The sequence below is a fragment of the Myotis yumanensis genome, unplaced genomic scaffold (genome assembly GCF_028538775.1).
Source record: "Myotis yumanensis isolate MYYU_CA2020_CCGP unplaced genomic scaffold, mMyoYum1.0.hap1 SCAF_3, whole genome shotgun sequence".
Taxonomy (NCBI): domain Eukaryota; kingdom Metazoa; phylum Chordata; class Mammalia; order Chiroptera; family Vespertilionidae; genus Myotis; species Myotis yumanensis.
In genome coordinates this window covers 210689962-210716740 of record NW_027223754.1, presented here as the reverse complement: position 1 = coordinate 210716740, position 26779 = coordinate 210689962, and the positions used below count along the sequence as shown (strand labels likewise).

The window sequence follows — 26779 nt, the reverse complement described above, 5'->3', positions numbered from 1 at the left end:
TGTTCTATACTCAGCACTGCAGTTTTATTGTTAATTCACCTCAGGTCCCATGAGGCCATAAAATTGTCTTTCCTATCTTTCATGTTCCCTAACAGCTCAAAAACCACAGCAGGCATTTTAATACTTGTTGACCAATTAAAGACAGGGAGCCACTTTTCCACAAATCTGGAATGGAGACCTATGAAGCCACTGAACTGCTGTGGTAGCTTCCAGAATGTACAATTTACTCAGAAATCTACAGAGATAAAGTTAATTCTTAACCACTAGGTAATTTAACACATTATAGATCAAGACAAGTAGGGATCGATTATGGAATGGGAATGCAAAATGGACATAAATTTCTATGTGTGAGCCCCCTGGTAGGCAGCTTCAGGCATACTTTTTGCGCGCTGCGTGGCCTTGGCTAAATTAATAAAATGCCTTGGGCCTAAATTTCAGGATCCATGAGAGGGGATGAGAGTAGTATAATGGTGGTCTCGACCTGTTAAGAATTGAGAACATTAATGTTTATGGTATTTAACAGAATACCTGGCATGGAAGTGCTCAACATGTTAGCTGCCCTTGTCAAGTTTCAAACACTGCCCTCCCCCATTTGTTAATCCATCTCTGTTTTAGGGGCACTTGGTGGAAAAGACTGTGGTTAGACTTGGTGATTCAATTAAAGGTCTTACCAGGCTGCCCAGATGACCAAAAAGGGAAAGCAAGGACAGGCCAAGGGTAAAATGTTATAGAAGCAAAATGGGAAACTGATCCTTTCCAATTAGCTGCTGTCAATGATCTCTTCCCCTTGGAGATGATCTTCTGCTACCTCGGTTTCTTCCTCTGTACATTGGGGATGGAACCATCATTCCTGCCTGCAAGGCTGCACTGAGATCCTGGACAGGAAAGTCAAGAGCACACTGCACCTAAGTTACTGTTTGAGAGCATGTTCTGGAGCATTTAAGGTTTGATCTTAGCCACGTTAACAACTCCTGGACTCAGTTTTCCGAAGAATAGAAGGAATAAGAATATCTATCTTGTAGGATTGTAGTGAGGAGTAAGTGAAACAATATAAAATATTTGGGGCCTAAAACATGAGAAGAGTCCAACTATTGAGAGTCATAATTACTAACCTATTCATTGGACTTCTCACCCTCAAGGGTCAGGTGGAAGCCTGATGCAGAGACAGCAACACTGGCCCAGGAACTGGGCCCTGTAAACAGCTGGGTGACCTTGGGCAGGTCGCTTGATTCTTTCCAAACTTTGGGTTCCCGTGGTAACAAAATGAGAGCATCGCAACAGAGGATCCCCGGGCTCCCGCCAGCTCTCCCACGGTTAGGGCTGCTGGACCAAAGGCCACCCGCTCCCCTGCCTGTGCCCGCGGGGCCACAACTCAAAATTCCTGCTGCTCAACTCCCCGTGCAGCGCGACAGCAGGAGAGCCCGCGTCTTCATTCCGCACAGATGCTCCCATACCCGCCGCCGCCGCTCGTCTCATCAGCAACTCGCTCTGGCAGCCGCTCGCTGCCCAAGGTTTCCCGAGTTCCGGAGACCCCTCGCGGGTCAAGCTCAGAAGCCAGGGCTGGGGGCGCCGAGCCGAGGGCCCGGCCCGGGAATCCAAAGCCGCCCCCGCGGCGGGGCGAGGAGTGACAGGTGCAACGCGGCGCGGCGAGCGAGGGGACCTGGGGCGGCGCGTGTCGGCGTGCGAGGGAGGCGGCGGCCGCGCGCTCTCCTCAGGCCGCGGTCGCGCTCCCGGCCTCACGACCCTCGCTCCGCGAAAGGACGCGCGACGCCCGGAGCAGACCCCACGGCCTGTCGGAACGGAGCGGCCGGGCTCGGGTTCAAACCCGCAACGCCCGGAAAGCCTGGGACGCCTCGGGGCGGCCGCGTGCGCCGGCCCTTCCCGCGCGAGCCGGGACTCCGGGCGGGGGGCGCAAGCGCACCCGCGCGCGCCGCCGTAACCCCTTCCTCCCCGCGCGCCCCCCGCACCCCAGTCCCCCACCCACCACTCACCGTCGATATCCCCCAGGGTCAGCTCGTCGCCCAGCTCCGTGAGCGTCTCCATGGTCTCCAGACCGCCCAGCTCGCCGCTCTCGTCCATCGTCCGGCTTGGCGCAGAGGCCTCCCTGCCGGCCTGTTCAGGGACACGCGAGGGTGGTGCCGCCGCCACCACCCATGACACCCGACAGCCCCCGCCCGGTACCGCCTCACCGACCGGTGCCACCCTCCGCCATGTCTGCGCCGCGCAGGAGGGGCGGGGCGGGATTTCCCCCGCCCCCGTCCGTGGCCCCGCCTCCAGGCCGCGCGCACCCCTGTTTATTGTCAATGGGACCAGGCGCGGCGTAGCCAATCGGCGCGGCGAGCGGCGCGTGGGGTGATGGCGCGTCAGAGATCAGCAGCTCCGATTTGCATAGCGAGGCCACGCCCCTCGCGGTCTGGTAGGGACTGCGAAAGGGAAGCCTCCGGGTCCTCGGCCCAACCTCCTTCCCCTAGTTTAAAGGAGCCGCTCTCTTTTCCGTGGGGTCTGCTCCGCAAGCTAGTCCATCCATCCGCCGGGAATTGAAGGGTTAACACGCCCCCCTCGGGCCCGCTGGTCGGACCCCTCCCCCCAGCCAGCTGTGAGCACATTACATCATCTTCCCAGCTGCCACCCCCTCCTTCCCCCCGGCCCTGCCCGCCTGGGAGAGCGGGTGCAATCAAACCGGGGCCCCTGAGGAGTGTGGAGACCATTCAAACCGCGTTCCTCCCACGCCCCTTACAAAAAGGAAACGGAGTGTCGGCGTGGACCGTAAATTGTCCAAAACCTCTGCGCCTTCGCACCTGCCGCGAACACGCGCTTCTTCCTCTGGTTATCGAGGCGCGCGCACGCACGCGCACACACACACACACACACACACACACACACACCCGCCTGCAGACCTTTAAAGCAATGCCAGTGCCCGGGCCACCACGAGCCTCGCGAGGCGGGGCGGTGTGAGCATTTTGACAAAATTCCGCAGGAATTCTGACGCGCAGCCACCCACAGATTCCCACTCCTTCAAGCACCCACCGCTCCATCTTGCAGCTGGTTACGTAAACAACTGTGCAAATTCTAGTTTATCCTAAGGAATGAAGTACCAGTGCTCAAAGAAGTCCGCAAGTGTGTGTGTTTAAAGACTTCCACCCCGAAGTCTAACTAGGGAATTGGGAAGCCTATTAAGGGACTGGGTGAATAATTACAGCCACACAATGGAATACCATGCATCACCACACATGACATAGATAGCCCTGACCGGTTTGCTCAGTGGATAGAGCGTCGGCCTGCTGACTGAAGGGTCCCAGGTTCAATTCCGGTCAAGGGCATGTACCTTGGTTGCAGGCACATCCCCAGTAGGGGGTGTGCAGGAAGCAGCTGAATTGATGTTTCTCTCATCGATGTTTCTAACTCCCTATTCCTCTCCTTCTCACTTCCTTTCTGTAAAAAAAATCAATAAAATATATATTTTTAAAAACATTACATAGATAACTGTATACCTACTGACAGCCTTTTGCAATATATTGTTAAAGGGAAAAGTATATTCCCTATAAGCGAGAGGCAGCTGTTGCTCAAGACTTATGAGCACACAGGTCGTGTGGAGGCAGACCTATGGGCCCACTTATGCAGTGTGCCCTTGGGCAGTGTAACTGTTCCAAGCCTTAGTTTTGCCATCTCTAAAATGGGAATCGTGTCCCCTCATAGTTGTGAGGGTTAAACAGGATCATCTGCAGTCTTTGATAATATTTATTGAACACCTCTGTGGCAGGCAAACAGAAATAGTTCCTGTCTTCTGAGAGCTGCCAGTCTAGTGAACAACTGTTAAACAACAACAAAAAAAACAACCCAGACAATAAATAGCACAAGCGATCAAAGAAAAGTAACAGGGTGTGATGAAACTAACAAGGGATCTGACCTGGGATGTCAGGAAAGCCTCCCACATTTAAGACAAAACCTAACACAATGAGGAGAGACCTGCATATGGTGTTCGTGTAGCTGGAGCAACAGACAACATGGACAAGGACCCCGAGGCAGCAGAAGCTGCTACCAGCCAGCACGTGGCATAGGCCTGGCATGTAGTAGGTGCCCACACAAAGTAGCTACTGTAATTGAAAAGAACAGGGATCTACGCGCTCACATGAAGGGCAAATGGATGCAAGGCCCAACAGCTGACTGTCAGTCATGGTTATGGGAATGGTGGGTTTAGGGTAAATTTTACTTTCTTCTTGATATTTCAGTATACTTTTTTATAATGAATTGTATAACATAAATAGTCTTATTTTGGGGGGGAAAAAGACAGGAATGTTCTCATTGTTTACAGACTAGAGTTGGTATTGATTATACTGGTCTCCGGTCTCCCTCTGAAACAGGAAACCAAACCCTGCTGCCCAGCTCTGGACCAGGCACTGAGCTGGACAATGTGACCTTCAACTGCACCTCTCAGTGGCTCTCACAGGGCTCCCCCTACGGGGGGGCGGGGGGGGGGAGTGAGGGGGAGGGAAACCATCTGCTGGCCTACCCTATGACTCAATTTGGTCCAGTGCCCTCTCATTCCCTCAGAAACCCCCACAGGAGGCTGTAGAACAGCATGTCAGACTTGCGGCCGGTGAGCCATGAGTTTGACATGCTTGCTGTAGAAGCATCAGGTTAAGTAGGTGGACACAACCTGCCCAGAGGCCCTGGTTCCTAGCAAAGTAGCCTGAGGGAGCACAAATGAAGGCTCAGTAAAAACTGTAGAAGAAAGGTGGTGGCACTGGACCCAGCCTTAGCAAAGAACGCTGACATTCTCCCTCCGACCCCGGCTTCTCACCTAACCTAACAGCTCTTCCCGCGGGCACCCTGCCTTGGCGGGGAGAACCGAGGCTGGCTCCCAGGGGTAGAGCAGCCTCAGACAAGTCCCTCCTCAGGACCTGGGTTCTTCATGTGAAAAGGGAGGGATTGGACCAGATGATCATTATGTCCAGACACCCACCACAGACGGGTCATAGAAGAGAACTTGGCATGTTTTATCATTTACTGCTTCTGATGCCTCCCCTTGTAGGCCTCTGTCAGTGTCTGTCTCCTTCTCCCTCCTCCCCCCATCTTTCAGGATTCAGTTCATTATCGTTTCCTCCAGGACTAAGCAAAAGCACGTATCCCATGGTTTAACACAGAGGTAGGCTTCAGGATGGAAAATAACATTTGGTTTTGGGTAAGTTGAAACATAAGGATTGAGTCTTATCAGGTGACAACAGAGCAAGTGCCATCAGCTTTGTGGTCTTAGAGCAGGAGTGGGGAACATCCAGCTTGCGGGTCTACTAGTAATCATTTGGTCTGGCCCTGCCAAGGCACTGGGGGTGAGTTAATTAAATGTTTGACCAAATATACCTGGCTAATTTTTTGTTGTTGTTAATCCTCACCCGAGGATATTTTCTCCATTGATTTTTAGAGGGAGTGAAGGGAGGGGGAGCGACAGAGAAACAACGATGTGAGAGGCACATTGACTGGTTGCCTCCCAGGCATCCCAAGCGGGGCCAGGGATCGAGTGAGAAACTGAGGTATGTGCCCAGGATCCTTCAGTCTGAGGGCCGGTGCTCTAACCACTGAGTAAACCCGGCTAGGGCAGCAGGCTAATTTTTAAGTTGATAATTTTATATGGCTGGAGAATGATGTTATAAATATCCCTTGGCAGAAAAAAGGTTCCCTATCCCTGTCTTAGAGGATGCAGCTGTCAAGAAGAACGAAGGAGAGACTAAGCCAGTAAACTCTTTATTCAGGGCGCAGGTGAGGAAAGAGGAGTCGGGAAGAGACAGAGAAGACTCAGACCAAGAGCAGAAAACAAGGACAACACAGTGGCCCCGAGGCCTGGGAGGGTCCTCAGGAACTATCAACAGCATTTCCGGGCAGTGATGGGACAGCACAGGAAGATGTGGGGCTGAGATAAGGAGGAGGAAGGGATGTGGCCAGGGAGGTTTTGCCCCCAGGGGACGTCCAGCAATGTCCGGGGACATTTTTGGTTGTCATAACTGGGAGATGACTACAGACATCTAGTAAATAGAGGCCAAGAATGCTGCTAAATATCTCACATACACAGACCTCTGCACAACAAAGAATTATCTGGTCCCAAATGTGAACAGTGCCACTGCTGAGGAGCCCTGTCTTAGGGGATACTGGGAGCACCCAGATTTTCCACGGGTGTCACAGATCGTGTCTGGAAGCTCAACAGACAGGAACGACGTCCAAGACCATGCTGAACGCACCAATGAAGACATCACTGTATCACTGTTGCCACCAGCAGGCACCCTGGGAGCTGGTCTGGCCACTAGGAATCCCCCTGACCCTGTGGGCCACTGTTTCCACCACCACACGCACACGGTGCATCTGGTTAGTGGCACATCAGTCACTAACTGAATGCTAGCTACAAGGAGGCTGGACAAACGAGTACCCTAGGGCCTCTGCAGCTCCAGCAGGGGAGTGGACAGGGTCTGCCTACAGTATGACTCAAGGTGGAGTTCCAGGAACAAGTGACCACACAATCCACAGCGCAGCAAAGGGAAGGAGGGGGGAAAGCAGGGCAGTTCTGTTTGTTTCTCTGAAGGTGTCAGATGGGAAAACTTGGAACCATTTGAAGATGGAGAGGAAGAGATCAACCAAGATGGAGAGAGGCTGAAGGTGTAGAAGGAAGAGCCCAGGAGGATGAAGGTACCAAATGGGGCAGAGGTGAAGATAGGTAAGATTGGACCCCTCTCTTTGGCTGGGCTTACAGTGGGTGCTCAGCAAATCTATGGGGCGAATGAAGAACCATCAGAGAAGGACACCTGTCATTGAGAAGCCAGGTCCCAGCCTTGGAGAAGCAGTTCAGATGTTATCATATTCACTTTGCCAGTGAAGCTACAGAACAGAGAAGGGGTGGACCAGGGTCACTCAGCAAGCCTGATGGGCTGAGACAAGACTCAGATCTCCCTTGGGCTCTGTTGGTGGTGGTGGTGGTAGGTTCTGGGGTGGTTATGTCTCTCTCCTTTTAAGAAGCAGACCTTGTGTTTGCAAGGTCGAAGAGACAGCGCTAGAAATCCCACCAGAGGTCCTCCCTACTCTGCCTGGGCAGAGCACAACTGAAGGGCAGCTGCTCACTCAGGCCCCTGCAGCTTCCCTGCCTGGTGACCACGGGTCTCTGCTCGCATCCCTCCTGAACCAGAGAGCTCACTGCCTGACTGATCCAGCTTGGGGCAGCCCTGCCATTACAATGCAGTCTTCTGCGGAGCTGCAGCCCACAGGCTGAGGGTCTCCCAGCATTGCCAGAAAGGACAGCTGACTCTTTCCTATACTTGTTCTATGACTGTCCCCCGTTAGCTGAGAATAGAGATCATGTTACTCCAAGGTCACCTTGGATAAACACCCACCCAGGACACTTCCAGTCCCTTTCCAACACTGACTCTTCGTCAAGGACAGTGCAGAGAATGGATTAGGAGGCCTAAGCCAAGCCCCTACTTTGCTGCCCTGCCAGAGCCTGGGGCTCCCTGATGAAGCGGAACATCCGCTAAGGTGCTCTCTATACGGCTCAGGGCCTCTGGTTCCCCAACCCAGGCCCCTCGCCACCTGCCTGGAAAAGGCCTCACAGCTTCCTAGGGCCAAAACCAGCTGTGATTTGCCCAGAGGGTTTGCCGACTTTTATTGTGTCTCGCAGGGGGCTGGACCTTGTGCCGTGTGGCTCAGTGACACAGTGCAGCCAGCAGCAGGCGTGGCACCTCCACACGTGGCTCAGACCCCGGTTCTGCGACCTCCCCATGGAGAGCAGCAGCCAGCCGAGCATCAGTACTAACCCACTGGGAGGGTCCAGTCCTGCACCCCTCCTGCCTCCCCCAGCATCTCCACAGAGTTGTGTTTGCAGCACAGGGTCCCCTCAAGGCTCCCTCCAGGGAGGCCCCGGGAGGAAACCCAAGCCTCCGCGGCCCAGTCCCTGCAGCTGGGCTCAAAGCCAGCTCCCGGGGGCCAAGCAAACATGGCCTCCCTCTCACAGGTGCCGACTCTCACCACCAACCAGACGGCACCGCTTCACCTTGGCCAGCTGCCTCCTCCTCTTCCTCCTGGCCCCTTGAACCATGGGCTGCAACGGGACTATAACTCGGACTGGGATCGCGAAATCCGCGGGCCTTTTCGGATCTCTTTCCGCTTCTCCTCTTTTTTCCGACGTTTCTCCTCTTCTCTCAGGGCCTTCTGGAAAGGGTCGGTGCTAGAAATGAACTGGGGGAAGAGCAGAGTGGTCTGACTCAGTCCACTGGCAGCAGTGTACTCCGAGCCAGGGCACTGCGGGGGACAGGAGGGTTGCTTAGATGCAGGCCCTGCCCTCAGGGAGCCAACGACATGGAGATGGTTAAATGGGCTTGGGGACAAGGCTAAGTGGGTTGAAAGATAAGCAAGAGGCTGACAGCAAAGAGGGTGAGGGGAGGAGGACATTCCGGGCACAGGGACAAGTACCACGGTGTGAACAAGCACGGGCATCAGAGAAACAATAAACAGAATCCTCCCAGAGTGAGGGGCCACGTGCCCGACACCCGCAGACCACCCCCCACGCCCTGGCTGCCATACCCCTGAGGAGGAGGGGAGAGCAGCCAGCGAGAATAAGAGACAGCAGGCATCCTGTCTCGGCAAGGGAGTGCACAGGAAGCAGGTGGATCAGAGGTCAAACTGACAGACCCTGGAAAGGGGGTGGAAGAAAGAGAAGACAATAGTGCCCAGGCTCATGGCTTCATAGATGGTGGATGGTGGATGGTGGTGCCGGTGAGGAAACGGGAACACAGGGTGAACAGGGATGGGAGGAGGAGGAGGAGGAAGAGGAGGACTTTGATTGGGGGCACTCTTCTCCCTCTGCTCTCTCCAAGCCCATGGCTTTGGTTATGTCTATGTGGCCAGTTACCCCTCAAATGTGCACCTCCGTATCTAAGTGCCTGCCTGGCACCTCCACTGGGATGTCCCAAATGTGCCCCCAACTTGGCATGGCTGCATCTCCTCAAAACCCAGTCCCCTTCTAGTGTCGCTGTCCTCATGAACAGTGCTGCCTGACCACACTCTACCTCCTGTCCTTACAAGTTAATTTTCTGGTCCTCTTGGGGGAGATGAGCTAGCAGGCCTCTCCCATACTTTCTGGCTCTGGCTGGGGATGGCCGGTCAAGGGATCCTGGCCCTTCATCCTCAATGGCTCGGCCTCACCAGGGACCCAAACCTAGTTGGGGCAAAAGGGAAACACTGCCCATCCTTTCCTGGATCCCTTTCCCACGAGGCCTGGCTAAAGCCTACTTTAAATTCCTGACACTAAACTCAAGCGTTGCCTGGCAATGGAGCAACTCTCCTACCCCCGCACCATTAGTCCCTCCTCCCTAACGGGTCGTTCCCATCAACAAGCAGACATGCCAGTCTTTCTAATAGATCATGGCTGTGAGCATGGCCATACACTGAGCCCTACTGAATCATTAACCTGGGGGAGGTTTGGGGGACCCCTGACACAGCTGTCTATGGGTGACAGCAACCATCAGCTCCAGTGACAACAATGAAAGACTAGTTGCCACAAAGGCCAGTCAGACAATGATCTGAATTAAAAGCCGCCACCACCACCTTTGCTAGATGATACTCCTAATGACCAAGCATGTCATAGTCTTCTGGGCTACCGCTCAGAAGACTACAGACTAGTGGATGAGATGGCCATCCATCTTTGGGGCCATGAACTGTGGAAACAAATTGTGGCTGAAAACTGGACAGTCTGGGTCACTCGCTTAGATACCCAGAGGAAGGCCCTTTCTCTGATGAGACTGACCAGAACCAAACTGCGGATCCAGTCTACCCAGATGGGAGTCATTTCCACTTGAATGCATTATCGTACTAGCTGAAGCCACACACCTGCCGCCATTGATGGCACAAAACCCACCCTGTATTTCTGGTTTGGCTACCCGGAGTCCCAGGTTGAAATAGTACACCCAAGATCATTAGGATAATGACCAATTGGTTGAGTACGTCCTTGCCAACTGCCCCCACAGTGGCCCATGTGGAACAAGATAGGGGATATGATATGCCTCTGAAAATTTTGTAAAAATGCCCTTGTCCCATTCACATCTGACCCTTCTGGACAAAGATCTAGGTGAAAGTAAGGGATGATCAGTGACAAAGTGACATTATAGGTCCTGGGATATGACACGCCCATCTTGAAGCAATAATCCCAGCGTCTAGGGAGAAAGTGCCTTAGATCCCAAGAGACACGGGGAATAATCAATCCTCTTTGTGCCTTATGTCCAGCACTGCCACTTGGCAAAACAATCCTAGGGTCTGCCCAAGCCAAGTGGCAGATGCAAATGACAATCTGACCAGCTGCTGGATGTGTCATTCTCAACCACGTGATGACTGAACTATTCTGTGTGCCTGATGCCATCAAAGGCAGCTCCCGAAGTAACCCTGTGCAGACACTCATGCCAGTACAACCTTGTTTCAATCTGACAGGTACAAATCCATCTTCTTCTCCTGATGCCCGAGTGGCCTGGGCTTCTATCATGTAGGGCAACTGAGGCTGCAACTCCATAGTGACACTTAGGATTCGGCCAAAGAATGTAATGGTGACCCAAATCCAGTGTAACATGGGAGACAGTGGGCCACGGAGTATCTCTCCACTAGGGATGAGGGTAGCTGTGGGGTCCATCTACTGCCCTTGAAATTACTGGCAATAACATCAAAGATCAGCAGGTCAGTCTAAACTCTTGTGTGGGTGGTAATGAATAACTGATTGGCCTTAGACCACATCCAATTGTCTAAAATAAAACCTACTGGTCTCCCCAAAACTGATCACAGCCGGCTGAGTCCAGGATCCTGAAGCACATGGCTGAGACCAATACTGCAGGCTGGCCTCATCCTGCGGCTTAGTCCTGTTGATGGCAGCCTTAATTAAATGCGGTCTGAGACAAATTGAACAAATATGGTTCTAGCCCCTATCAGTCAGATTAATAGACTGAATAGTACATTCGTGGAATCTGAGTTAAGCCAAGACATATAGGGATGAGGGATGGCCTGTGGAGAAGGCAATCTACGTGGCCTGAGCGTCCCTGCGTGTTCTTGCTGGATACACCAAGAACACAAAGCCCCGACCACTCTGTACCTGGGCCATTTCTCAGGATTGTGCCTGCAGCGAACCTTGAAGGGTGAGGTGATGTCTCCCCCAAAACGAAGATCGGGTTTACTTCTGTTCACTATAAATCGGTAAATTTCCCAAGCGTAGTATTCTTCAGCTATGATGCAAACCCACTGTCTGTGTGGCATCCACCTGAGCCCCTCTGTGTCACTCCTGTGGGACTCAGGGAACAAGGGGAACCAACATGACCAGTCCAACAGTCTAGACACCGCTTTTGCTGTAAACTCCGATGCCTCTGACCTGTAGGTATCCGTGCAACAGTGGCAGGCTAGCTTGTTAGCCTGCAAGCAGGGTATAAAACTGAGAGCCCTCACCGATCCTGACTTCCCTCCCCTCCCCTCCTTAGAGCAGGGGCCAGCCTGTGATTTGAGGAGTCCAGTCCTCCAGCCCTTCTTTCCTATCCTTCTGATCTCCTCCTCTCCTCTACTATATGTGTCCCCATCTGTCATCCTACCAACAGCCTCAGCCCTGAGAGTCCACCTAAGCCCCCTAGAATGGCCACATGTACAGGAATGTAGGATAGAAGCTTGGCTGGGTGATTAGAAGAGAGAAGAGCATGACTTGACACCCCCTGGCTTCCCTCACATCCACCTGATGTGGGTGCCTACTGTTCACTGGGAAGGGTGTGTTCACAGCCTCTGACTGCCCCCCATAGCTGGGGTGCACCATGAATAGACAGGTGGCCTGAGGCTAAGACAAGGGCAATAGCTTGCCCAAAGGCACCAGTGAGTGAGTGATGATTCCTGGACCCAGACCTGGGTATGTCTGGCTCCAAGTCCAAAGCCCTCACACTCCAACGCAGGCACCCCAACCCCTGCAGGACCTGGCTTCCCGTGGCAGCAGAAGCAGAACAGACATGGCCACAAGCCCCCAGAGCTCACCTCTGTGTGGTCTACTTTAAATGGGTTCTGGAAGTCAGAGTCTTTCTCGCTGATCCCCAGCTCCTGGGCCATCTGCAGACGAGGAAAAGTTAGTCATCCTCTGCCTTCTCCTGCCTCTCGCTCACCCTTGAGCCACTCCCTCCACATTGGAACCCAGGGCCCAAGACTGTGGGCCAGATGATGACCCATAGGGACCCAGGTCAGCATAGAACCCCTTGAGACAGCACCTCAAGGTGCCTTGAGGCTTATCACAGAAAACGCAGCCAAGAGCTGACATTCAGGCCCAGCTGCAGGCAGCTGCGAGGCTCACAGGACACTGGGAGACAGGGCTCCGGGCTGTCCCCGCCCCAGTCCTTACCAGGCTGAGGATGGGCGAGTGGGGCCCCTGGTCAAAGACGCCCGACTGGTTGCAGAAGCTGATGCCCCAGCGGATGAGGAGATTCCAGTTGGAGTTGTGGTCAAAGTAGTGGTGCACGATCCTCGGGAAGCGCAGCACCACGTCGCCGAAGAAGGCCGTGTTCTCCAACACTTGGGAGAAAGCTGGTGAGAGGGACCTGATGAGAGCCCAGGGCAGATGCCCTTCTACTGCCCTCCTGGCCAGCCCAGACACTCCCCAGACAATGGAGGCAAGCCCACCAAGCCCCATAAGCAGAGAACGGACAATTGTGCTGAGGGCTTTGTGTCCACCAAATCACTGAATCCTCAAACCACTGTTAGAGGGAGATGTGGTGGCCGTTCCCATTTTAGTCGGGAGAAAGTGAGTGGCAAATCTGGGCTGTAAACCCGGCTCTGTCTGACTGCAGAGGCCCTGCTCTTTCCCCCGTATCACATGGCTTAGAAGACTCATTTGCTGTGGGGACCAGAGACATGGGTGTCATTCTGCACAGGAGGCATATGCATCACATGAGGCTTTGCTGGGGCTTATGCTCCTCAACTTAGTATCCAAAAGTCAAGAGCCTGGTGTTAGCACAACCAGAGTGTCTGTGAGGGGTCAGGTCTGTTAGCATGGCCAGGGAACATGATAGGCTTTGTTTTTAAAAAATATATTCTTCCAATTTTATTTAATTTTAAATAAAGTACTTATTTTGAAATAATTTTAGACTTACACAATACACCACAAATCCCTTCACTTGGTTTCCTCCATTGTTATCATCTTACATAACCACTGTACAACTATCTACACCAGAAGTTAACATCGATACAATACATCCATAGACCTTATTTGAATTTCATCAATTTCCCCACTAATATCCTTCCTCTCGTCAATAGATCAGTCTAGACTGAATTTAGTGTCCACCATGGTGGCAGGTCCCCCGACCCAGGCCAGCATGAAGAATAAGTGTAGACCCAGCCCTGGCGGCAGCTCCTGTTCCAGTGCCCGCAGATGAGGCCCAGGCAGACTCCTCCAAAGATATGCCCAGCTGGTTCTGAGCCCCTGGGCTTTGAACCATCTTGCACTCAGGAGTAAGCTTGACGTACAGGTTGAGAGCCAAGTTATACATATAACTTCCTTAGTTACAGTGGAGACGAGAGATGCTATTTGTAAAAGTGCCCACTATTCAATATGTAAAGGCCACTTCCATCCTCTCTCAGTGTAATCTAAGAGGTTTTATTGTTAAAACGCCATCAGTTCATGAGAAAATTACCACCGGAGAGAAATTCTTGGAAGAGGGAATGAAGGGACCCAGAATAGTCTCTTACCTTATTTATCTATGTTTGTCCCACCTAGTCTCAAAAATGATTTAAGGGGGGTGAGGCTTTTAGAACAGTAGTAAGGAGTGTGGGCAGCTGCCCCCACTGTCCAGTCACTTCACTAGGCCTGTTTTTTCTCCTGTAAATGTGAACAGCCCTTGCCTTCTCTATCAGAAGGGTCAGGGGTGGAGAAGGCAAGGATCCCCGGAGTGGTAGTGGGCAGAGCTTCCTCCCTGGTTCCCGTGCTCCAAGCACAGGACAGCACAAAGGAATACATTTGTATCAGGGACGCAGAAATTGGCTCTGAAGCCCAGAAATTCTTGGAAAACCATATGCTAAGTGCTTATCCACCAAAGGTGGACACTTGGAAGGTGCCACAAGAGGGTGTTTCCAGAGAGAAAAAATTGTGACAAAAACAGGAGGGAAGAAACAACCAGAGAAGATCAAGGTGGTGGGGAGGAGGGGGAGGGGGAGAGGTCAGGAAGACCATACCATCCTTCAGTTTCTCATCCTGGGGGAAGGGCCCATCTGGGAGCACGTCCGCAGCAAGGAGCACTGTCCGGGAGTCCTCCAGCACCTGAGGGAACCCCCCCTGGCTGAGTGGCTTTGCAGAGGCCTTCACAGCCCAGCCACACCCCAGTTTACTTAAACCCAACTTCAAATCTTTGGTGCCCGAGGTTCCCTCTAATTGAACACCATCCCGTTAAGGAACTCCTACTCATCCCTCAGTGCCCAGATCAAAGACTAGGCTGCCATGAGCTGCCCCGCGCCTGCATGCACCTTAAAGAGCCCCTTGAGCATGACATCAAGGATCTTGTACTGCTGGTGGACATCATTCAGCTGTACCAGGTTTTTCAATGCCAACAGCTGCTCCCGTCGCTTCACCTCAAACATCTTCTTGTCTGGGCAGCGTTAAGTTAAGGAGCTGGCACTGATACTTCTGCCTGGATAATCCAGTGGCCCCAACCCAGAAGGCCCATTCCTGACCAGCAAATATCTGCAAAGGCCACAGATGCCCAGGTCTGAGGCCCTCCCTACCAGAGAAGTAACAAACTGAGAAGCGTTTGCATCCTGCAATGTATCATTTGTCCAGTGTACAGAGGATTCTACCCCCAAGAGCCTGAACACAACCCTTCAGGACCTAGCTCCTGTACTCCTTCCCCATGGTCTTCCCACCATCTCCCGCAACTAGTCACTGTCCCCGGAACCTGCGCTCCTCTGCTCACACTGTACACTCTGCCTGGGATGCCCCCAACCCTTCTCTATGAGTTTTTTTTATTTTTTTAATCCTTACCTAAGTATATGTTTTTATCGATTTCAGAGAGGAAGGGAGAGACAGAGACAGAGAACATCAATGTGTGAGTGAAACATCAATCGGCTACCTCCTATAAACATCCAGGGATCGAACCCACAACCTAGGTATGTGCCCTGACTGGGAATCGAACCTGCACACTTTTGGTATACAGGTGACTCCAACTGAGTCACATGGCTAGGGCGCCTACGAGCTTTTGTTCTTTCAAGACCTTGCTCAAAAGCCAGCACAGTGTTTCTCTCATGTTCTCATCACAGCAGTGATCACAAAGTAGAATGTGAGGCCTATGAAGGCCTCAAAGCCAAGGACTGACTCATCTTTGTGTCCCCAAGTCCTGAACCCAGAGTAGATGGCCCAGAATGCCAGGGCCTGAGTCCCTGCCCAGGGTCTCACCCACAAGGTACTAGGCACGTATGTACTATTCTCAGAGTCCTTGTGGCTCTGAGAGATGTAAATTGCCTTTCCTGTTTAACATAATAGGGAAACTAAGGCTCAGAAGGCAGTGGACTCGATCAAGGTTTGATGAGAGTATCTTACCTCTTCTCTCCTATTCCCATCAGTTGGGCCTCATCCATCCCTAGAAAGTCCCCCAGGCATAGCACATTAACTTCACCTTCAACCCCAAAGGATACAGATCTCCAGGCTCGGGTCCACAGAGGTCCTCTGAGTGTCTGTGACTCCTGTCCCAGACACTAGCAGGACAAACAGGAAGACTAGGAACTGCAAAAGGTCCATATCCACCACCCTGGAGCTAGGAGAGTAATCCAGAGAAAGGAGGTGAGACCTGAGCATGGTGTCATATAAATAGAATGAGGTGAACTGAACTTCCCCTGACATGAGGTAGCTTCCAAATACCAAGAACCCAACATTGGGAAGCCCTGGAGCCCCAGTGCCTAGCCCAGGGCCTGTGACCAGCAGACACAATAAAGACTGTGGGATAGAAGGCAGGAGGAAGCAAGGAGACAGCAAGATAAATGTCAGCAATGGAGGGATACTTAGAGCACAGGGCTCAGTGTCTGGAGCTCTGAGCTAGAGCCCTGGCTCTTCCCAGCTGTGGAACTTCAGGCAAACTGCTCAGCCTCTCTGAGCCTCAGCTTCCTCACTATATAAAATAAAAATAAGGAGGTCACCACCCTGCTCCAGTGGGGGAGGACTGGGTGAGGCACCTGGGGAAGGTGGGCTGGTCAGTGTCATTCCTTTTCACCCTCTCCCCCGCTTCTTCATCCTGGCCTCCCAGGAGAGTAACTGGTCAAGGGGGTCCAAGCAGTCAGAGGGGATGTGAAACTTCTGGTGTTTCCCTCCTTCCCTGACTTCTGTCATCAGAAAGGAAGGGACACAGGGCAGGAAGGGAGGCAGGACGGTCTTGGGTAAAAGGGATGCCACTCACTCACTGTGATACCATAGGCACATAAGCCAACACCTATTCCTATTCAGGCAACATTCCGCAGTTATTTGTTGATCACCTCCCATGTTCTAGGCCAGAGATGGCGAACCTATGACACGCGTGTCAGAGGTGACACGCGAACTCATTTTTTTGGTTGATTTTTCTTTGTTAAATGGCATTTAAATATATAAAATAAATATCAAAAATATAAATCTTTGTTTTACTATGGTTAAAAATATCAAAAAATTTCTATATGTGACACAGCACCACAGTTAAGTTAGGGTTTTTCAAAATGCTGACACGCCAAGCTCAAAAGGTTTGCCATCACTGTTCTAGGCCCTGTTTTAGAGCTGGGAATACAGTAGTAAGATAAAACTCTGCACTCAAGGTATTTTCCTAGTAGGAGTAAGAGATAACCAATAAACTTGTAAAACAAGCACAGAAGAATGAGAGGGAGTTGGTGGGGTGCAATATTTCAGTGGCCAAAGACGGCCTCAAACTCAGATGACAGGGGCCCAATTTTACTAGTGTGGAAACCAGAAAAGTGAGGTAACTGCCCAGTCACTCAGCTATTCCCAGGCTAAACCGAGTCTAAATGAGCAGTCTATTTCAGAGCAGACCACGCCAAGGGAGAGATGGTCAGTTACTGACAGGTCACCAGAGAACCAGCCCCACCCACACAGAGGATATAACTGAAACATAGAGAATGAACAGCAGTGCAAGTTCACCCAGGACTCACTAACTTCCAATGTCACGCTCCAGACTCAAGGGAACCGGATACAAACTAGAGCAGAACTTGGGGCCAGGGGCATATGAGACAACAGGTAATGACTGAAGCAGGGGAAGATGGGGAAAGAAAGCCAGACTGCGTGGGGAGGGTTCTGCCTTCTCTACTGTCACTCCCGCTCACCGCCCTAGAGCTCTTCTCAGCTCCGCGAGCTACCCGAACGCATTCTGCAAGAGGCGTCCCTGGGCCAGGTACCTGGACTCGCGGACCCCGACTTCTGCCCCCAGTCTTTGGGGGTCCGGGAGGAGAGGAGTCTTTCCAAAGAGGAGAGGCGTATCCTACCTCCCACTCTTGCAGCCGGTTCGACCCTCGGTCTCCACGCCCCCATCCGGAGCCTGCCCGCCCGGAGTTCCCACTTCCACCCACCAGGCCGGGGGTGCAAAAGGGGCAGCCTGGCAGGCCCTCGGCGTGCGGCTCGCAGGTGCGTCCTGAGACCAGCAAAGGCGCAGATCTCCACCGTACCAGGGAGCCGCAACGCTGGGACAGCCGAGCGCCGTCCCGTCCACCGCGCCGCTGCTGGCCAATGAGCGCGGGCCGCGCCTGTCGCGCCGGTGACCTCACTTCCGGCTCCGCCCCGCCGGGCCCTGGGACTGGTCACGCGTGAGGTCCGCAGGAGAATCGTTCCTTCCACCTTGGGTCGGGCTCCGGCGCGTGGTGCTCGGTAAAGATGAGGTTGGAGGAAATCAAGTCGGCGCCCGACGTAGAGGGCGCGTCAGCACACAGGGGCCCCGTCCGCCCGCGCCCTCCCCGAAAGTGTTTCGTCAGCGGACTGTTCTCGCAAGATCAGTTTAGTGGGTCATGACTAGCACGTGTGTTTTTAAGTAACCAGCCGTGCGGAGTTGGCACATCCCCTGCTCGCCCCTTTGGTGCACCAAGTTTTAAACCCAGCTCATCGGGAACTTCCCCGTCGATTCATTAGGGCGGAGTTCAGACCACTTTTGTGCGGGGTCAGGTCCCGAGAAGGAAGGGCGGGCTGGCCACTTTTGGGCACGGGGTCCTCACGGGCAGGCAGGTGGGCGGGCAAGGAGCTAGAAGCCCAGTGGGTTGAACTGGGAACGGGAGAGGCAGTTGTGGAGCGCAGATATTGAAAGAACCACACGCCCTAACCGGTTTGGCTCAGTGGCTAGAGCTTCAGCCTGCAGACTCAAGGGTCCCAGGTTCCATTCCGGCCAAGGGCATGTACCTTGGTTGCGGACACAACCCTAGTGGGGAGTGTGCTGGAGGCAGCTGATCGATGTTTCTCTCTCATTGATGTTTCTAATTCTCTCTCCCTCTCTCTCCCTCTCTGTAAAAAAAAAAAAAAAAATCAATAAAATATATTTAAAAATAAAAGAATCACACATGTGGGTATACAAGTACAAGCTCCACGTTAAAGAAATGATAAAGAAATGAACACAGGGACCTACTTTAACCAGGGGAGGGCCGAGCTGTGACAGTTCCGCTCGCTAGGAAGGCTGAGAAGGATTCGACCTGCTCAGCTTCCTTGCCTGGAAATGACACCTCTCTCCACCTTCAGGGGAGGTGAGGCAGCAGGGAACATATGGCCTTTCTCTGCTCCTGCAGCCCTGAGGATGGATGGCCTGGCTGGTGTTTTCTGGGTACAACTGAGGCAACCAGTAGCACTGGTGCTCCTAAACGGGGTAGGGTTGTTAGGAGGACCAATCCTACCCCCTTTCCCTGAGGAGGCCACCCATTCTGGCTGAGGAACCAGCTGGAAGAGGCCAAGATAGGTTGAGAGTAAAATGTTTTTGGAGTGCTCACCAGGCATGTGAGTGTATCATTTTATTTCCTGATTCAACAATAGAGTAAAAGGCTCCAGATTAGTGGCTGCAGTTGTCATTCATTTCCCCAAACCACTGTGCCCGACTGTCTTCTCCAGGTCTCATTCCTCTCCATGTCTGGGCCTTCACTTATTGAGGGTCAGTCTCTGATGTGGGACAGGGATACAGCCACACCTCCCAGGCAGCTGGCAGCAAAACATGAGAGGAGAATAGCAGAGAGGCAGGGCCAACCGTGGGAGAACCGCACTTCCAGAGCCCAAAAGGGTAAAAGTGGTCAGACGAACAGAGGTTCTCTCTCCTAAGAAGAGTGGGACTAGATTCTAAAATTGGAACCTGAACACCTGGGTTAGGTAGTTGTATACAACAGGGAACTATTCCATGGAAAAGGGAAAGAGGGGGGCCAGAAAGGGAGCCAGTAAGAGCTGAAGGAAGCACCTCCATACAGACACACACCTCCTGACCAAAAGTGTCTCTGGAGCCCCACAGCCACCCCAGAGGGCCTCTGCCCACTGCCCACAACCCCAGGCTTTCTCAGAGACGTGCAGTCATCCATGTGGGGCTGAGGGAAGCACCTGTGCCGACTGGGCTGGGTGATTTTCTCCAAAACCCCTGGGGAAGGACTAGCTCCTCCCTGAGTTTGGTGATGCAGCTGTGGAAACAGGCAAATCTGGGATCAAATCTGGATATGATCCTGGGCAAGTCATTTAACCTCTCCTAGATGCTGTGAGGATTAGTACAGTGCATGTAATGTGACTGGCCCTATCTTAATAAATAACAAGTCATTGTCGTTGCTATCACTATTAATTATTTTCACTGACCGCTGCCTGCTTGAGAGGACAGGGCTGTAAGGCAGTACACCTCTCTGTCCTGAAGCATGATGCCACACCATCCCATAGCCTGAGTGACCTTGCACAGGCCAAAGCTTCCAGATACAAGAAAGGATACAGCATGTCTTGCAGGGGAGGCTGGGCTGAGGAGGCCCTGGAGGAAAGGCCCTCCAAGGAGGCTTGCAGGGTCTGGGCCATGTTATGATCAGTCAAGAGGCCCATGCTCTGAACCTAAGGGAAGAAAAAGGCAGGGAAAACAGCCCTTCTCAGAGCCTACACCACACAGGCCCTCTACCCTCCACCCCCTGTACTCCAGACCCCCACTGGCTGCTGTGACCAGAGCTTCCAGCCTCCACCAAGAAGATGGTGTGGAGTCTAGCATCACAGTGGCTACATGCATCCCCTTCCTACACACCTGCAGGAGGAAGCCACGCAGAGCCTTGAGTGCGGTGTTCGAGAGGGTCGAGAGGTCAGCCAAAGCTGTGCCTTGCAGAACAAGACCCACCTCCTCAGGAGAGAAGACGCTGCTGCTCTGGAACCGCACAAACTGGCCCAGGAGAGAAGCCCCGGACAGGCAGTGATTCCCATCTCCTTCATTCAGTCGTTCCTCCTGTATTCCTGCTGTGCTCAGCACTGGCTGAGTACACAAATCTGGAGCCCCAGCATCCTTCAGGGAGCTCAGAGTTGGTGAGCAAGGGGGGGTGATGTCACGGGAGAGTGGTGTAAATGAGGCAGACTGTGACACCCTGAGAGTTGGCCCTGCTGACCCTTCAGTACCGGCCCAACCCCACCCCACTGCCTTGCACCTCACACTCACGGCCCAAATGGACTGTGTGTGGTTACCCAAACACACCAAGTGTTCATATCCTGCTGCTCTCACTTCACTACTTGGATTACATTTCCTCCTCCGCACTTATTAATCCTTCAAGCCTCAGCTAAAATGTTACCTTCACGAATGAATGTTCTTTCATTGTATTAAAGACAGGCCCTGAGTGCCGACTACATTTTTATTCCCAGCTCTGGCCGAGTACTTGCTCTCTTCTTTAGTCACTTACTCTCTTCCCAGACCTAGCACTGACACTCACTGACCCGCTTCACTGTCATTCACAGGCTCACTGCTTTGTTGTTTACTCAATGGGCACTGACTGCGCATCAGGCACTTAGCATATCTTCTACTCTACCACCAATAACATCACACTTGAACTTGTCCATCTCCTTCTCTAGACTGAGAGATCCTTAAAGGCAGAGCATTTGGCTCATCAGCCCCTGTTATAGGACCTGGCATGTGGCGGGCAGGCTCTGATCAATTTTTTGAGTGAATTGAGAAAGACTATCTGGCTCTTCTGGGGTGAGGAGATGTGGACATTGGTAGGAATTCTCTGAGCAGGCCTCTTGTGGGATGAAGGCCTGCCCAGCCCCCTCTACCTTCTTTGAGGATTAGGTGTCTCTGGCCTCCTGGGGACCACTCCGCTCACGACATTCTTCAGACCACAAGACCATCCTTACTGCACTTACCAGAGTCATGAGCCTCAAGATCTCGGGTCTGAGGAAGGAATTCTCTCCAGCATCCAGGAGGGTGAACAGTAAAAACCGGTTCCAGGGCTGGGAGGCCACATGTTGTGCTATAGGAAACACCAGTCACCCTGGGTCGTCAATGCTTCTTTTCCAGAGGCCCTGAAACATTACTAAGCAGGACTCTCTCCTATTGGCTCAAAAAGGGCTACTCAGCTAGAGGTAGAGCGTTGCACAAGCTGACCCCAGGAAGTTTCTTTCCTCCCTGGGCTTCTATCCACCTATGCTGCCTGGCTCAGGGAGACTATATACGCCACTATTGTGGGAGGCAAGCAACAGGAAGAGCTCTGCCATTTAAGAGCTTTGTGACCATGGCTGGGTAAGTGGCCTAACCTCCTGAACCTCAGTGTCCTCATCTGTAAACTGGGCATAACAGTGCCCATGCAGTTTTGTTGAAAGAATTACACAAAATGAGTGTGATTCACAGAAGAGGGGATGGCAGTCTGGAGCAGGAAGTGGCAGAGGCTGGCCTCCTCCCATCGCCCTCAGGGGAACATCAGAGAATGGGGAGGGTTTCTACCCATGTCTGGGCTCCTGGCATGCAGGTAGTCAAGCAATGCCTCCAGGCAGCCGACACAGGCATGGGACAATAGAGGATCCTGCTGCAAGAAAACAAAAAACACAAATGTTTATGTCAGGTTTTGTTACCAATGGGTTTTGGTGCCAACCAAGAAAAACAATTTGATTTTCAGAACAACTGGATTTCATAACTTCAGATTTGGGATTGTAGCCCTGTAGGCAATGAAGAAATGTCTGTTTCATCGCTCACCCACACACAGAGCACAGTGCTTACACTAATGACTCACCTACATTCCAGACACTTTTGTTTCAGAAAGGAGATGGGCCCTGGGCCCCACTAAGAGATTCACAGATAGTTTATCTAAGCCAGTGAGTTTCAACCTTTTTTTTTAAAGCAGCTGAATCTTTCATAAAACAAAATTTTATGCTCTAATAAGCATGTGAAAAGATCTCATTATCATAGTCATTCGGGAAATGCAAATTAAAACCACCATGAGATAGCACTACACACTCATCAATAGCTAAAATGAAAAAATCGATAATATTGCCCTACCCAGTTTGGCTGAGTGGATAGAGCGTTGGCCTTCGGATGGAAGGGTCCCGAGTTCGATTTCAGTCAAGGGCACATGACCAGGTTGCAGGCTCAATTCCCAGTAGGGGGCATTCAGGAGGCAGCTGATCAATGATTCTCTCTCATCATTGATGTTTCTATCTCACCCTCACCCTCTCTGGAATCAATAAAAATATATTTTAAAAAATTGTTACTATCAAATGGCCGGAATATTGAGTGACTGAAACACTCATATACTTCTCTGTTGGGAAGGTAAAATGGTGCAGCCACTTTGGAAAATAGTTCGATGGTTTCTTATAAGGGTAAACATACAATTGGCATATGCGGTAGACAGAATTTTAAGATGGTCCCAGGAGTCCCTGGCCAGGTAGCTCAGTTGGTTAGAGTGTGGCCTCAAGGCAATGTTAGAGCGTTAGAACCCGCCAAGTTTGCAGGTTTGATCCTGGTCAGAGCACATATAAGAATCAACCAATGAATGAATACATAAGTGGAACAACAAATCTCTCTCAAATCAATAAATTTTTTAAAAAGGGATGGTCCCATGACCTTTGCTCCCAGATGTCACCCTGTGATTATGTCACATTAAATGGCAAAAGGGGGACATTTGGGCGGTCCAATCAATTCATACTAGTGCTTTGAAAGCAGAGTTTTCTCTGGCTGGTGGCAGAAGAACCGGAGAGATTAAAAATGTGAGGACTCAACATGCATTGCTAGTTTGAAGAAGAGGGGCATGTGGGCAACATCAAAGAGCTGAAAGAGGCCCCTGAGGAAGAGATGGGTTATTTCCCAGATGCCCCAGGTAAGTACCCAGCCAAGCCAATGCCTCATCTTCAGACCCTAAGTGAAGGACCTAGTTGAGCCTATCAGACTTCTGATATAAAGAACTGTGAGATAATAAGTGGGTGTTGTGTTAAGCCATTAAGTTTGTGGTTACCTGTCACACAGCAATAGAAAACTAATACATCATTTGACCCAGAAATCCCACTCCTAGGTTTTTACCCAAGAGAAATGAAAACATATATCCACAGCAAGACTTGTCTTCAATATTATGAGCAACTTAATTCATAACAGCCAAAAATATGGACATCCCAAATATCAATAGGTCAATGGATAAACACATTGTGCCATAGCCATATAATGGACTACTGTTCATCAATAAAAAGAAATGAAGTAATGATACACATAACAATATGATGAATCTCAAAAGCATTAACCTAAGTGAAAGAAGTTGGACACACAAGACTACATACTGTATGATTTCATTTATATGAAATTCTAGAAATGGGCCCTAACCAGTTTGGCTCAGTGGATAGAGAGTCGGTCTTCGGACCAAAGGGTGCCGGGTTTGATTCTGGTCAAGGGCATGTTCTTCGGTTGGGTTGCAGGCTCCTCCCTGACCCGGGCCCTGGTCAGGGTGCATGTAGAAGGCAACCAGTCAATGTGTTTCTCTCACATCGATATTTCTGTCTGTCTTTCCCTCTCTAAAAATCAATATAAAAATATCCTCGGGTGAGGATTAAAAAAAAAATTCTAGAAATGGTAAAACTATAGTGACAGAAAGCAGATTGGTGTTTGTGAGATTCAGGGATGGGGAGAGGGGACTGACTTCAAAAGGGCAAAAGGGCCCTAACCGGTTTGGCTCAGTGGATAGAGCATTGGTCTGCGGACTAAAGGGTTCCAGGTTCGATTCTGGTCAAGGGCATGTACCTTGGTTGCAGGCACATTCCCAGTAGGGGGTGTGTAGGAGGCACCTGATGGATGTTTCTAACTCTCTATCCCTCTCCCTTCCTCTCTATAAAAAAATCAATTAAAAAAATTTTTTTTAAAAAAAGGGCAAAAGGAGCCCTAGCTGGTTTGGGTCAATGGATAGAGTGTCGGGCTACAGACTGAAAGGTCCTAGGTTCGATTCCGGTCAAGGGCACATGTGGGCTCCAACCCCAGTGGGGGGCGTGCAGGAGGCAGCCAATCAATGATTCTCTCTCATCATTGATGTTTCTATCTCCTTCCTTCCTCCCTGAAATCAATAAAAATGTTTTGTTTTGTTTTTAAAAAAAGGGCAAAAGGAAACTTTTTGGGGTGATGGAAATGTTCCATAGCATGAGAATTAACATCCACCTAATTCTACACTTAAAAATTTTTTTTTTTTTTTTATTGCTTAAAGCATTACAAAGGGTATTACATATGTGTCCTTTTTTCCCCCCCACCCTTGACAAGCCCCTGCCCTCCCTTACCCCCCAGTGTCTTATGTCCATTAGTTATGGTTATATGGATGCATACAAGTCCTTCGGTTGATCTCTTACTCCCCTCCCTCCTGTCCCCCAACCCTCCCTGACCTTACCACTGAAGTCCGACAATTGGTTTGAGGCAGCTCTGCCACTGTATTTATTATTGTTCAAAAGTTTGTAATGGTCTTAATTATCCATGAATGAGTGAGATCATGTGGTATTTTTCCTTCATTGACTGGCTTGTTTCACTTAGCATAATGCTCTCCAGTTCCATCCATGCTGTTGCAAATGGTAAGAGTTCCTTCTTTTTAACAGCAGCATAGTATTCCATCGTGTAGATGTACCAAAGTTTTCTAATCCATTCATCTACTGATGGGCACTTAGGCTGTTTCCAGATCTTAGCTATGGTGAATTGTGCTGCTATGAACATCTGGGTGCATATATCCTTTCTGATTGGTGTTTCTGGTTTCTTGGGATATATTCCTAGAAGTGGGATCACAGGGTCAAATGGGAGTTCCATTTCCAATTTTTTGAGGAACCTCCATACTGCCTTCCATAGTGGCTGCACCAGTCTGCATTCCCACCAGCAGTGCACAAGTGTTCCTTTTTCTCCACATCCTCTCCAGCACTTGTCGTTTGTTGATTTGTTGATGATGGCCATTCTGACAGGTGTGAGATGGTACCTCATTGTTGTTTTGATTTGCATCTCTCGGATGATTAGTGACTTTGAGCATGTTTTCATATGTCTCTTGGCTTTCTGAATGTCCTCTTTTGAAAGGTGTCTATTTAGATCCTTTGCCCATTTTTTGATTGGATTGTTTGTCTTCTTTTTGTTAAGTTGTATGAGTTCCCTATAAATTTTGGAGATTAAGCCCTTATCAGATATGACGTTGGCAAATATGTTTTCCCACGAGGTGGGTTTTCTTGTTGTTTTGTTGATGGTTTCTTTTGCTGTGCAGAAGCTTTTTATTTTGATGTAGTCCCATTTGTTCATTTTCTCTTTAGTTTCAACTGCCCTAGGAGCTGTATCAGTGAAGAAATTGTTTTGGCATATGTCTGAGATTTTGTTGCCTTTGTATTCTTCTAGAATTTTTATGGTTTCCTGTCGTACATTTAAGTCCTTTATCCATTTTGAGTTTATTCTTGTGTGTGGTGTAAGTTGGTGGTCTAGTTTCATTTTCTTGCATATGTCTGTCCAATTTTCCCAACACCATTTATTGAAGAGACTATCTTGGCTCCATTGTATGTTCATGCCTCCTTTGTCAAAAATTAATTGAGCATATTGGTTCGGGCTAATTTCTGGACTCTCTATTCTATTCCACTGATCTATATGTCTGTTCTTGTGCCAGTACCAGGCAGTTTTGAGAACAGTGGCTTTGTAATACAGCTTGATATCTGGCATTGAGATCCCACCTACTTTGTTCTTTCTCAGGATCGTTGCAGCTATTCGGGGTCTTTTTTTATTCCAGATGAATTTTTGGAGAGTTCGTTCTAGATCTTTGAAGAAGGCCATTGGTATTTTAATGGGAAGTGCGTTGAATGTATAGATTGCTTTGGGTAGTATGGACATTTTAATGATGTTGATTCTACCAATCCAAGAACATGGTATGTTCTTCCATCTGTTTATGTCTTCCTCTATCTCTTTTTTCAACGTCCTGTAGTTTTCTGAGTAGAGGTCTTTAACCTCTTTAGTTAAGTTTATTCCTAGGTATCTTAATTTTTTTGGTGCGATGGTAAATGGGATTGTTTTTCTGATCTCCCTTTCTGAAAGTTCACTATTGGTGTATAGAAATGCCTCGGATTTCTTGGGGTTAATTTTGTATCCTGCTACATTGCCAAATTCATGTATTAAGTCTAGTAGCTTTTTGATGGAGTCTCCAGGGTTTTGTATGTATAATATCATGTCATCTGCAAATAAGGACAGTTTTACTTCCTCTTTTCCAATTTGGATGCCTTTTATTTCTTCTTCTTGCCTAATTGCAATGGCTAATACTTCCAGTACTATGTTGAACAGGAGTGGTGAGAGTGGGCATCCCTGTCTTGTTCCTGTTCTTTACACTTAAAAATTAATGGAGCCCTAACTGGTTTGGC

General features: G+C 50.5%; 3 protein-coding genes across 6 annotated transcripts in view; all 3 read right to left on the bottom strand.

Moving 5' to 3' along the window:
• SREBF2 (sterol regulatory element binding transcription factor 2) overlaps positions 1-8093 on the bottom strand; it is a 57600-nt gene extending 49507 nt beyond the window's left edge. The window contains exon 1 of one of the 2 annotated variants that reach the window (XM_070411219.1): positions 8027-8093. Coding sequence is in view for 1 of the 2 variants with exons in the window: in XM_070411218.1 (XP_070267319.1) it covers positions 1992-2079 (88 nt within the window). In the remaining variant the exon portion in view is untranslated. Of the gene's footprint in view, positions 1-1991; positions 2228-8026 lie in introns of those variants that run through there. The other variant, XM_070411218.1, reaches the window with a different exon arrangement.
• CCDC134 (coiled-coil domain containing 134) lies at positions 3721-17688 on the bottom strand. 3 transcript variants are annotated; one of them, XR_011470874.1, is made up of 8 exons: positions 17389-17688; positions 15655-15773; positions 14491-14612; positions 14203-14287; positions 12377-12558; positions 12019-12090; positions 8027-8211; positions 3721-6861 (listed from the first exon to the last, which is right to left on the bottom strand). XR_011470874.1 is itself a non-coding variant. In XM_070411220.1 (7 exons), the coding sequence occupies exons 2-7, from the start codon at positions 15755-15757 to the stop codon at positions 8086-8088; spliced, it is 690 nt and encodes a 229-aa protein (XP_070267321.1). In that variant the 5' UTR covers positions 15758-15773; positions 17476-17688; the 3' UTR covers positions 3721-8085. The 3 variants fall into 3 exon arrangements, 1 of the variants encoding a protein (XP_070267321.1); XR_011470875.1 differs by lacking the exon at positions 3721-6861 and adding an exon at positions 8557-8665 and having other exon boundaries at positions 8133-8211; XM_070411220.1 differs by having other exon boundaries at positions 3721-8211; positions 17476-17688.
• A 1285-nt stretch (positions 17689-18973) lies between these two features.
• Positions 18974-26779, bottom strand: part of MEI1 (meiotic double-stranded break formation protein 1) — a 61129-nt gene continuing 53323 nt past the window's right edge. The window contains exons 27-31 of the mRNA XM_070408858.1: positions 21894-21975; positions 21317-21423; positions 20217-20348; positions 19920-20032; positions 18974-19159 (exon numbers count right to left, since the gene is read on the bottom strand). Coding sequence (XP_070264959.1) covers positions 19114-19159; positions 19920-20032; positions 20217-20348; positions 21317-21423; positions 21894-21975 — 480 coding nt within the window. The 3' untranslated portion in view covers positions 18974-19113. The remainder of the gene's footprint in view (positions 19160-19919; positions 20033-20216; positions 20349-21316; positions 21424-21893; positions 21976-26779) is intronic.

Coding starts and splice junctions, on each gene's coding strand:
- CCDC134 (XM_070411220.1), bottom strand. CDS start 15,757: ATGGACCTTTTGCAGTTCCTAGTCTTCCTGTTTGTCCTGCTAGTGTCT. Junction 12,559..14,202: donor GGATGAGAAACTGAAGGATG/GTATGGTCTTCC, acceptor CCCTCTCACCAG/CTTTCTCCCAAGTGTTGGAG. Junction 12,091..12,376: donor ACTCGCCCATCCTCAGCCTG/GTAAGGACTGGG, acceptor CCTCGTCTGCAG/ATGGCCCAGGAGCTGGGGAT.